Source organism: Aedes aegypti, chromosome 3 (assembly GCF_002204515.2).
Source record: "Aedes aegypti strain LVP_AGWG chromosome 3, AaegL5.0 Primary Assembly, whole genome shotgun sequence".
NCBI lineage: Eukaryota > Metazoa > Arthropoda > Insecta > Diptera > Culicidae > Aedes > Aedes aegypti.
This window is the reverse complement of record NC_035109.1, coordinates 84,498,499-84,510,919: the sequence shown is the minus strand read 5'-3', so window position 1 is coordinate 84,510,919 and position 12,421 is coordinate 84,498,499. Positions and strand designations below refer to the sequence as shown.

The window sequence follows — 12,421 nt, the reverse complement described above, 5'->3', positions numbered from 1 at the left end:
GAGCCCTTAAGAGACCTCGACGCTCAGAGGTAAACTTCAAACTAGTCCCCCCTTAGAATTGGCGGTTTCTGCTCAAACTTTCACAGTGACTTCTGGGGTCCATATAAATAAATTTGAGAGATGCAACTTAGGATTTTTACGGTTTGATTATTATGGGCCACCCTACAGAACATGTTGGTTGATGCGCGAGAATTGAAGAAAAACTTGGTCACTCTACTGTGAAATCGTTGCCACCATGTAGTTACGTTGTCGACGAATCCCTTTCCCATTCAGGTCTGGCCGTCATCATATAGTCATAGTGATTATGATTAATCTAACGATTAACCTTCAGATGAACGATTGCGAATACACAGGGATATAGTTTTCCTTCTATTTACATGAGATTTTACTCTATGACACACTTGAAGCGATGTTTAGTTTGGTTTCCTTTCGATAGACCGTCCACGTGGCAAAAGCCAGTACTATCATCTGAACCACTATAAGAGGTTGTTTGACGACTGAAAATATAGAAGGTGGTTCAAAATCTTCCGATAGAATTTCTGAAACAACTTACGATTAAGAAGTGACCATGCTTCGCCGGGAAAATCGTTGCATTGGATGTCCACCCCACGGAAGATCGCTTCCAAGATCTGGATCTGGATTTTGATCACCAGCACAACCAGTCGGAGATATTTGAACTTTTTCTGCAATATGCATGATATGAGTTTGATTTTAGGACTAGTTCGAATATGAATAGTTACATTTATATTACCGCAATTTTTGAATCGGGAAACTTCGGCTCAATCAGGTTTACCAGGAGAGAGAACGCGATCAGGTATAACAGAATCGAAATAATCGAAATTGCCAGAAACGTGTAGATGTGTTTGTAGTATTCATCCTGTAAATAATAAGTTTGGTTTAAATAATCAGGAAAGCGTAACTAAGGTACAAATGAATCTTCTGTGGACTTGGCTAGACTTTTGGTTGATTGATCTCTGTTTTAAGGATACTACTTACTATATCGACCAGGTGCAGAACAATTTGTACCACTGAGAGTATGGTACTGACGACTGGAAATTGAACGATGCTGAACCGTGTGAAGTTGTAACCACCACTGCAATTATAAATAAAATAGTTAGGCTACAAATTGTCAATATAAGTTTCGGTAAAAACGATTAGGATTGAGAATGTTTTGTGAATATTTTCGAGATATCACATATGGCCAAATAGGGTACCACTATAGCAGGCATGCACAAGGTACGGCCAGCGGAGGGTTTGATTTTTTGTATGAAAATTTAAATAAATTGTATGACGCGTAAGAGTTTATAAGTTTATAAAATTATTCTTGTGAGGATTGCAGCAAACCTTATCAAGATATCAAGATGAAATAAATTCAACTCCTGGGAGAATCCTGGGAGATTATAAGCAAAAAGACAGGCTTTTCAAAAAATCTTTCGCCTGGAATTCTGGATACAATTTTCACGATTAACATGCTTATGGAATCTTCAACAGGATTGCATAGACTTCTATAGAATTTCTATCGAATTCTATACGTAGTTTTCTTAAATCATGGCCAAGGTTAGCATTCTTTCAGCTTTCGAAATTAATATTCGGCGTGATTCTGAAGGAATCCTATTCTTGTAAAATTCTCACCTGATGTTGATCAAGACTTTCGCAAAAGTTTTCCATTCCGGGTCATGAGTTTTACAAAAACCTGTGCAGGATTTCGAATGATACAAGGTGAGATTCTGGTAGACATTTGAGTATGATTCTTATAATATGTTCACAGAGTCCCAAATTGTTGTGGTGCAGAATTATTGCATGATTTCGAAAGGTAGGGGGCTTAGGGGCATAACAAATACACGGGACAAAATAGACACCCCCCGTTTTCTGAGAATATACATAATTTATCAGAATTTTATGCACTGTATAAAACCTGTATTGCATATAAACGGTTTGATGTCATAAAACAGGGTCATAAACTACCTGGAAAAACCTGGACAACCTGGAATTCTCAGGGAATTTTATTCAACCTGGAAAAAAACTGGATTTCTCAGGGAATTTTGGTCAAACTCAGGGAAATAATTTTGAAACAGTAATTCATGGTTGAGTATGTCCACGATTAACTATTTCAAAACTATTTTTGCACGCTTTATTTAATATAAAAAGTTTTGGCTGCGCCGCTTAGAATTCTACTTGTACGATTCTGTTAATTAAAAAACTTTGAAGTTTTCCGTGAAATGCTTCCAAATAATTCACCATATATTTATCATAAAGTACTAAAATCATCAATTATTTGTAGTTCCGGAAAAAATGTCTGTTTGTTGCAGGTTATGAATCTGCAAGATTAAAATTTTCAAAGGAAGCAGTAATATTACACAGCTTAACAAAGATAACATTTTTGCGTGTCTCAAAGGATAAATCATGTGCCTAGTAAATTTGGGGTTGATGAATTTGAAGCTGATTTCAAAAATGTTCCAGCACATTACAATTTTGAGCTACGGGAGTTGTATAAAATGCTGGGTTTTTTATTGTTAAAAGTTAAACAATCATTGGTATATAGTGATCTAACCCACCAATAATCATCAGAATAGGTTTATGTAGGATTCAATTTGATTTGAATGCACGAATAAATTTTGAATAAATCGAACTCGAAGCAAGGACAATTGTGTCCCAATTAACTAGGATTTCCAATGGAGGGAGAGAATCCATGGAATTTGGTCACAACCAATTCCTAGTTTGTGACGTATAAAAATTCAAAGTCTGCGAATTTACATTCATATGTTCATAGAGATGTAGCGATGATTAGATAATGATTGATCATTCGATACATGCCAATTCATCAACTCGTGACTAATTCTGTTCGAGCAGAGCAATATGGCTAACACTTCTTCTGTAGCAGATACCATAAAGGTTGGGCGATTTCCTGTAATAAGTAATCCAAGATTTGAACTACTTAAGCATTCCATCAGACAGGAGCTTCTCAAATTGATATCTCCAGATGATGTAATGAGTATTAACATCACTGTCCACAATCAGCAGAAAGCCTTTTCATAACCAGTGTACGACAACTTGAAATCATCCGTTGGGGATACTTCATCATGTGGCAAATACACCACAAAACGAAAGGCGTATTTCCTATTGAGGTCACCAACAGAGATATCAATTGTGACAGCACATACATCTCTGGTTCTTAACTCAGAAATGAGTGTAGCAACGTTATCGCTATTTACGAGCACGCATGCACGCGAGTTTGCCATTTCATGTTTCTGAAAGAAGCAAAAACCACAAGGTCCACAAGGTTACCTGGATAGAAGTTCGCTATACGAAAGTAGGGTTCTTGAGCTAGCGCCACTTGGGCTGTATCATTTTGCATTCATGCAATAGACTCATGAGTCTACAAATATTGATTGTTGCTGATGTTTTATGCTGAAGATTGATATAAGCTACCCTAACCGTAGCCACTACCCAAAATAGGCAGGATTAAGCTTTTCGGAATCTCAGCACAAAAAAAAGTAGCAGGGACAAAACAGATCAGCATCTCTTAAAAGTTGTTACCGACCAATCGTTACCAATTAAATTACCCGCGTTATGGTGACTAAGAGGCTGTTGTAAACGGTAGATTAGGAGATACGAGTTTTTTATGGTGGCATAAAAGTAAGGAATATTACACGCTCAAAAAAGCGTTCTGGAAAACGTGAACTGTCAAAAATACACCGTGAACTACCATGATTGGTCTCGTAAACATGATCTAGTTCACGGTGTATTTTTGTTGTTGACGAGTTCACGCCTGCTGTTCACGAATACGAGAACGGATTTTTTTCTGTGTAGATAGAGTGCTTCGTGAAGCCCAAACAGGATGATTCGTTGTTGCGTCGTCGGATAGGTTTTGTTCTCGGTTTCGCGCGTGTTTTCGTCAACGGAGAACTTTTTTTTTCCTTGTTTACGCGCGTCTTGCTGGGTAGGTATTTTGGAAAGCCTAAGGTAAGTTCGTTTCATGCTTATGATAACACATTTTTTCTTGAAAGCGTAACTTTTTTGTAATGTTAAAACAAACTTTGTACGGTTTGTCACTATAAGTATCGGCATTATGCTTGATTTATACAATTTCAGAGTTTTTTTTTCCTGTTTTGGAGCGTCGTCCGATAGATTTTGCTCGCGGTTTTGCACGTGTTCTCGTCGCTGGAGATTTTTTTTCCCTGTTTTGGAGTGTCTTGCTGGGTAGTGCTTCGTGAAGCCCAAGCAGGACAGTTCGATTTTGCGTCGTCAGATAGGTTTTGCTCACGGTTTCGCGCGTGGTTTTGTCGCCGGAGATTTTTTTTTACGTGTCGTTATTTTATACAATCCGATGACTCTGGAGAGATCGGTTTTGCTTTTTACTGGCTATTGAGCAAAAATATTACTGCACAAGCATTTCGCCTAATACTATTTATACTATAAATAAACTATTGTTTTCTCGTTTGATTGCCGGCATCCAAAAGATCAAATTGAAAACACTTAAACAACAAATGTTTATGGTCTATCGCCAGCTTTCTAGGCGAATCCTGACAATATACCTTCCCCAACCTCAAACTCCGTAGCACTTATGAGGGTGTCGCTGAGTCGGTGGCCTCTCATTAAGTAAGTGCTACATCAACATTTCCTTCCCCTATCCCAAGTTACGGTAAAGATGGGCGTGGCCGGGAATAGTGATATTCATGCTTTTAGTATTCTTGTTTATGATTTGAACAAGGTATATTCCCCTGCCTTGTTCCTGAAAGCAGTCAGGAATGTTGCTAGTATCCAATCTACGAAGTATACCGTAACTACGCTAACGCTAACGCATAAAAGTGAGGAATATTAGATAATTCAATATAAAATTCTCATTATCCCCCCCCCCCCCTTACTACTACCCTGGCATTTGAAAACGTTTCACATCTCGTCTGAATGATTATCTGCTCTACGAAAGTGGTACCCCTGAGAGCCCAGTCGATAGTTCCGAATAAGAGTGAAAGAGAGAAGAGAGAGAGAGGAGGAAAAGAGAGATGGGAAGAGAAATGGACTGTGGTAGAAGGAAGGACAGAAAGTATCCAGAAGTCAAGAAGGATAGACGTCGAAAGCTGGAAAAAGTAGTGAAAAAAGTGTAGTTCGGGCCAAGTGGAAAGCGTTTTGGAGTTCCCCGTTGGACCCCGCGATCGAATTAATAAGATAAAACTCCGAAGGGAAAGTGTCGTCGGACGTAGTGCAGGATCGTCTAGTTCGGTGCGTGGAAAGCACGAAGCTACCGTGGGAAGTTGGCGCATTTGGATCCCTGTAACCGCTCTGCAATCTACCCACGTGGATCCCTGTGACCACTCGAGGAACCAACGGTCGGCGAGCCTGGTGCTGGTGACCAACGAGCAACGCCATCGTTGTGCCACACGCCACGGGAAGACGTAACCAAAGCTTTGGAGGTGAGGGCGGTAGTGAGGTCCGGCTGGTTTACCCCGCTCACTATCGCTCAATATCCGATGTAGGGACGTTCCGATATTGTGAAGTATCGATATTTGATTCGATATGATTATCGAAACAAAGTATCGAAACCACCGATATATTGATTCAAAATATCGATATATCGGAATATCGTATGATATATTTCAATAGAGCAAAATTCATCTATCGCTTAGTGACTTGACGTTTAGTTTCCCAAAAGTCGACAAAAAGTCCTTTAAATACTTAAAATTATTGCAGTTTTCACCGACATTAACATAAACATTTTCTGTTAAGGTACATACGGCAAACGTGCGCAGGAGTATTTGTTACTAGTTTATTTTCGTACTCATGTTTCGTGCACTAGAGAAGCGAGCCCGATTTTGCGCACGGGGTCATCTACCCCTGATACCTTTAGGGCCGATGGGGGACCACTTAGCGTCCACGTACTGACTTCAAATTTTAAACTGCTTTTTTTTCTTACAAAAACGAGCACTTTACAACCTCAAACTTATAACATTTCGCATTTACAATAAATAAGAGACGGCATTACGTATCTGCAACTCTCGTACACCCAATAAGAGAATATCAGAACGTTCAACAAGTTTTATGTACGTAGGTTTTGTGTAACAATCAGGCGAGTTTTCTGTTGGGTGTTAATAAATATTCAGATAATTATCCTTTCCTATCACTCAGCTTTTGCAAGGACATAGCTAAGATAATTCCTGACTGCTGAAGGATGCGTCAATTACATCTAAGAGGCAGTTTTGTTTCAAATCTTTGTCTATGTTGAGACAACCCTGATACTGCGGTCTAGAGATGTACCACCTACGAATACTTAATGCTTAATGCTTATGCAAGTGCTAATGCATAAACCTTACAATTGTTTTCCATATATTAGTTTACGATATATCGGAAGGAAATATCGATATCACCGATATATTGAATAGGAAATATCGATACCAAAATATCGAATATCGAAAGCAAAATATCGATATTCCGATGTATCGGAAGTATCGGAACGTCCCTAATCCGATGTGTTGCCAAACCCGTCAGCGAGCACTCAGGACGTCGATCCAACCCCCATCAACTAGCCAGCCACCACGAGCCCGGTTGAACGCTGTTCGACCGGAGAGAACCCACCAACACGTGGACAACGGAACCACCCTTAGAACCCTCTAACCTCTAAGAGAACCTCTAGGCACGCAGTATTGAGGAGCAACCCCTGGTGCCACACAAGACCGGATTAAGCTGACATCCAAAGGAGTGGCAAGTAAAACCCGAAAATGTCTGTATCTCTCTCACTCTCTCGCATGAAGGCCACTGGGCCCTAAGTACCGCTTGTTCCGGATCGGCCGCAACGAACCCCCCCCCCCCCCCCTTCTCTTTCTCAATGTGAACCCTTAGAAAATAAATATGTTAAGCTTATTCTATCTGTGTATTGTGCCACTTTATTGAATGGAAGACAGTCTTGGTTTCCCTATCAGTGGGTTTGCCTCTATCTTGTTCCGTCTACCTTGGTGCAATTGGGAAGGTAAGTGGGTCCACCCGAAGCAAGCAAACGCCGACCCTGAGTGGGTGTAGCCGCGGGGCTAGCCGTAATTAACAATTGGCGATCCAACTAAAAAAAAAAATCCTTGTTCCAAGAACATTTTTCTGCTTGCTCCGGGAGACTCACAATTGTTCCTTCGTTCATCGTGATTGTTTCGTTGTATTTCTTCGAAATAGATGCTAAAAGGTAAGATTAACGATCTGTTTGATCCATTCTCATAAATGATCAATTATATATGCTACATTTAAGATTATCGGGTTTATTTTCCATAGTTGTACTATTTTTCTATTGAATTGAATTGATTAGGTTAAACAAGTGAATTGATTTAGAATTTAAGAATCGAATTGAATTGAAATTTAGGGTTAAGGTGAAGATGAATCGAAGCCAAATCTCAAATTTTCAAAAGCACGGATCTGGAGAACCAAACATCCGTTTAAGCTGAAAAGCTAATCGATTGGTCACTCGCTGGTGGTGACCAATCGATTAAGTTTTCAGCTCAAACGGGTGTTCGGTTCTCCAGATCCGTGCTTTTGAAAACTTGAGGTTTGGCTTCGATTCATCTTCACCTTAATTGAATTGAATTTGAATTTAGGATTAAGTAAATTGAATTGAAAAGTGTATTGTTAAGGATTTGAGATTTGAATTTGAAAAAAAAAACTGAAGATGACTGTCAGTAATCAGAATTTAATAGTGATGAAATTGAAGCAGATGTTTTACGACATTAGGGTGGATCATTTAGCTGAAGACGTGTTAGATTTTGAACTGGAGGTGAGGAAAATTGTTTTCAACGATAATGAAGCGATTGCTCGGAAAAGAAGGGCGCTTAGAGAAGCTTTGAAAGCGGAAAAGACAGTTGAAAATCCTTTCTTGGTCTTGAAACGCGACCCCGTCGAAGAGTATGAAGTTTGTGTGGACAAGTTCACGGAAATAGACGGTACTATTAGAGTTTCAGCCAAGGCAGTGCCACCCAGGTATCAATCGAGGTTGTTGCACCTAGGAACTCGATTGATCCTTCTAGAAAATCATTTATCGACGGAAGAGAAGATTGAGGTTGCCAGAATGCAGGAAGCAGTCCTGGCTCGACTGAATGAATATTTTTATGGTAAGCGAGTAGTAGCACAGGATGAACAAGAGGATGCAGGGATTGATAGATTGTTTGATGAGATCGAAAATCCGGTTGGTCAAGCGTCAGGGATAGGCCCCAATGTACTACCACCGATCACACCAGTAGTACAGAGCGATGAAAGCTCACTGTCTGGTGACGATGCGGATATTTTGGAGTCTTTACGAAGATTGGGATTAATGAAAGGGGATTCGCAACAAGTGGAGTCGACAGATGTCAAAGAAGCTCTGTTGTCACTAGAACACGAAATTTACTTGTTGAGAAGGTTTAAGGAACTACATTCCACGCTTCCAGCCAGTTCCGTTGCTAGGGTGACACAAGCAGCTGCTTTCACACAGCCGATTCACACGACTTATACGGGTACAATTCCTAAGCAATCGGTGCCAGTAGTAGTAACCACTGTCTGGAATCCACCGATAGGGTCAATTCCTCCCGTGTGTAGTCATGCAACCATTCCTGGTCTTTCGAATCCCTATTTTCAGTCTCTAACCAACAGCCAATACTCATGGTCAAATTATGTCCCACCTAATACGCAGCCGAATTATTCGACAGCTATGACAGGTGCTTCTGGATACCGCCCAGATGTTTCAGTTGCGTATCCGATGATCAATTTTCTCACACAGACTACGACGGCCAGTTCGATTCCACGTGTCACAACCTCCGTGTATCCTAATTATTGCGTACCGGAGTCGAACACCGCTCCTACTACACTGTATGAGAGAGGACAAACGAATCATGTCATAACCTCGGGCGTCGACCCGTGGAGATTACCGATACCGTCAGTAGGGAGTTCCAATTCTCTGTTAGGATTAGTCTCAAATCCTTTGATTATCCCGAGCTCTGGGAACACTTACGTTCCTCAGACTGTTCCGGGTTGGCCATTATCAGGCCCAGCAATACCGTCGCATCAGCATGCAGGTGTTGCAGATCCTCCTCGCAGTCATTACGGCCACAAATCGTTGCCCGTATCAAAATGGAAGCTAGAAAAGTACGCCGGAACTGATCAAGGACTCAAACTGAATGAGTTCCTTGTTCTGGTGTCCCAGTTGGCACTTTCGGAAAGAACTTCGGAGGCCGAGCTTTTCGATTCTGCTTTTCATTTGTTCACTGGGCCAGCTCTCAACTGGTACATGACGATGCGCTCTTCGGGACGTCTTGTCAGCTGGTCACATCTGGTCAGTGAACTCCGTAAAACGTTTGCCCACCCTGAGCTTGATTCGCTGGTTCGTACTAGGGTTTACCAAAGGCGTCAGCAAAGGAATGAAACATTTCAAGAATACTACTACGACATGGAGAGCATGTTTCGATCAATGATTGTTCCCATGAGCGACTCTTTAGGTCAGACATCTGAGAGGCCTTTCAGGGCGACCTTCTACAGTTTTATCGTCATAAGTAAAAAAATGTGCTTCTTTTTTCCAAGATGTCTGAGAAGAAGTTTGCGATCTTTCCGGCAAAACGCGACAGTTTCCTTTCTTTGCGATTTGGGAGGAAACCTTGATTCCCCTAATGGGAGTTCAAGATCTCCTGCCTCAATCCCTTAAATTCGGAACAACTGACCATGACAGGCGGCAATCTTTGTTTCCTCACTTGAATTGGAGAGCCTAGGCTGCTGCTTCTGATGTGACCTTCTAAGGGTTTTTTACTAGAAGGGTTACCACCGTAAATTTTCGCTAACATGTTTGATAAAAAAATCATAGGCACGGGACCCAACATGAATTGAAATTTTACCTATTGATATAAAAGTAGTACTGACAAGCATTGTTTTATTGCTTTTACTAGTTTGTAATCTTCCGGCAGCTTAAAGCATTGATATACGCACAGCACAAGTGTATGATGCGTACTGATGAACAATCCTTCTGATTGGAATATGTGTTACTGAATGAATATGAATGATGATTTAGCTCCCCAAACATACTTACAAAATTCGATACAACAAACGCCTTACTAATCCACCGGTAGCCAACCGTTCGTTGCTGCCCGATTCGAACATCTGTCGCAAGGCATCATGCCCGCCAGCCGTTAGCACGATATACCTGTAGGCGTATTCCAAAGCAAACAAAAGTTCCAATTAATTTCATGCCTATAATTCACCACCTGCCTCAACTCAACATATGGTTCAACGTCCATACTCGCGTATTGCTGCTATGGCCATCGATGTTTGCTAACATTCGTCATCGAATTTACCTACCTGTACAGTGCAAATATACACCACGAAAATACGATGAGTGTCGCGAGATTGAATTGCTCCGATAGCACCGGAACGGCCAGTGAGATAATGCAGAAGGCCACCACCACCTGAAGAAAGTGAGACGATTCGCTTGTTCGTTATGTTTGATTTTCACGACTAAGCGCAATGGTTTAGGATCTCAAAGAACTTTATTTTTATGTTTTAGATGTCCAAATGTGTTTTAGAAGAGTATCCCAAAAACTTTTTGCTATAAAAATGTTAGTGATCTATGCACCTAGCAGTGTGAAAATCATTTTTTTTAATAATTATTCAAATCGTCTCGTTCATACAATTTTCAAACAAACTTTGGATGACTAGTCACTATGAGTCGGCATAATGCCCTATTCCTGTTTTATATTATATTAATATATACATTCCTTTCTCCTTCCATCTTCAGTGAAAATAACCTTTGAGTATTTCGACATTATGAAAGTCGACGTACTTTTTAAATATTTTTCCAATATCTTTTCACCGCGACACGAAAATGCTTTCCTCCTTAACCAAGGATCGCATCACCGACCAAAGGTGAATCCCAGATATTTTCCCTTACTCACTAATGAATACCCTTTCGTGGTGATTGTGGAGATACAGAGGTATTCTAGGTCTCTAGCATCAGCAATCATTGCACCCTAACAATCCTTCTACACCTCAACTAACTGTAAGGACTTGGCCGGCGTGGCTATTGATCAATAATATTAGTTCTGCTAAAATTTGCACTTCTATGATTTTTTTTCGTCTTTCACAAACTTTTTGAAAGCGATACTCGATTAAAACGAGAGAGAAAAAAAAAGATTTTATTACTGCACTGCCAGATGGAACGAAGCCCACAAGGAATACCCTTAACTCTTAAAAGACACTCTCATTCTAAACTCACGATTAGACATTTAAAACTAAAAAAAAATATGTTTTCCGAATTCTGTACCAGTGTGCTACGGAGTGAGGTGGTAACTTACCGCGTAAATTCCATTGGCGATGATTAGCTCGACCTGACACAGCCTGGCATAGCTGTCGAGGATGATCCTAGCAATTTGATAATATAGACCGGAAACCAACAACAAAAGGCACCCGGAAATGACCAGCAGTATAATTAGCGCCGTTGAGTATTCTACAATTTGGAATGTTTGAGAATGAATTTTCACGCATGCGACACCATGCTTGCAGATAAGCACCGGAAAAATACTCCTCCGTTGTAGGAACGTAGCTGATGCAGTTTTCCGCCATGACTTGAATCAATATAAGCCATTTTACGAGACGTTCGAATGACGTTTTCTGGCGGGCCGCTCATTGTTGTTGTTCAAAAAACTAGCATAATATCTGAATGGCGCTGGTCACATTTTTGTTGGCGATGACGTCCCCGTCTCTTTCAGCGCATGTTTCTACCTGGTTTGCATGTATTATGTTAGCAGTAGATGAAAAATATCTTCCCTGCCTGCTGATTTCAATTTTACATGCGAAAATTAAAAACTTTGTGGCATTGCCACCAGCGCCATTGATGAATAAGCTCCTTTCAAATGTAGCGCTAGAAGAAACGTAAATAAATCGGCCCGCCAGAAACTTTCAAAGCTGGTAAACAAACGGAAACCATATGATTCGAAACGTCTCATAAAATGACTTATTGGGGAACCAGGGCGCGCGTTCCCATTGAAAAACGACACGAGACTGACGCTTGGTCTTGGGTTTAAAGTGTCAATTGTGAGTGTTCAATCGTTATCATATGGCCATCGAGTGGGCACAAGATATTGCAGGCAGTGCCGCCGCCGACAAGATAAGAGATTCTATTAGGTAAAAGCAATTGATTGAGGTAGGAGTTTTTTTCACGTCCATGTTCTGTTTTGGTTTTTAATGGTGATAGGTGTGACTCGGTAGCATTGAAGCTATTTCCGTGTTGTATTTTTAGTTTTATAAACGATATTAGAAGCGCCGCACAGTGCTTCGTCCCTTGGACAAAAGTAAAAAAATCAACTTTCATATTCGACCGAATCAAGTAGGCCATGATGTTAACATATGTTTTGAGCGTGTAGTACAGATACTAGAAAGTTCGTGCAGTTTTCAAAACAAACCAAAACACCACGTGCTGACTAGTTGTTTCATC

The 12,421-nt window shown here is 40.6% G+C and overlaps 1 protein-coding gene across 1 annotated transcript; it reads right to left on the bottom strand.

Annotated features, from left to right (window-relative positions):
* Window positions 1–339: 339 nt before the first annotated feature.
* LOC5579166 lies at window positions 340–12,039 on the bottom strand. The gene is made up of 9 exons (XM_021854451.1): window positions 11,946–12,039; window positions 11,499–11,565; window positions 11,283–11,434; window positions 10,291–10,397; window positions 10,022–10,135; window positions 997–1,093; window positions 752–877; window positions 554–683; window positions 340–497 (listed from the first exon to the last, which is right to left on the bottom strand). The coding sequence occupies exons 2-9, from the start codon at window positions 11,548–11,550 to the stop codon at window positions 391–393; spliced, it is 885 nt and encodes a 294-aa protein (XP_021710143.1). The 5' UTR covers window positions 11,551–11,565; window positions 11,946–12,039; the 3' UTR covers window positions 340–390.
* Between the last annotated feature and the right edge of the window lie 382 nt (window positions 12,040–12,421).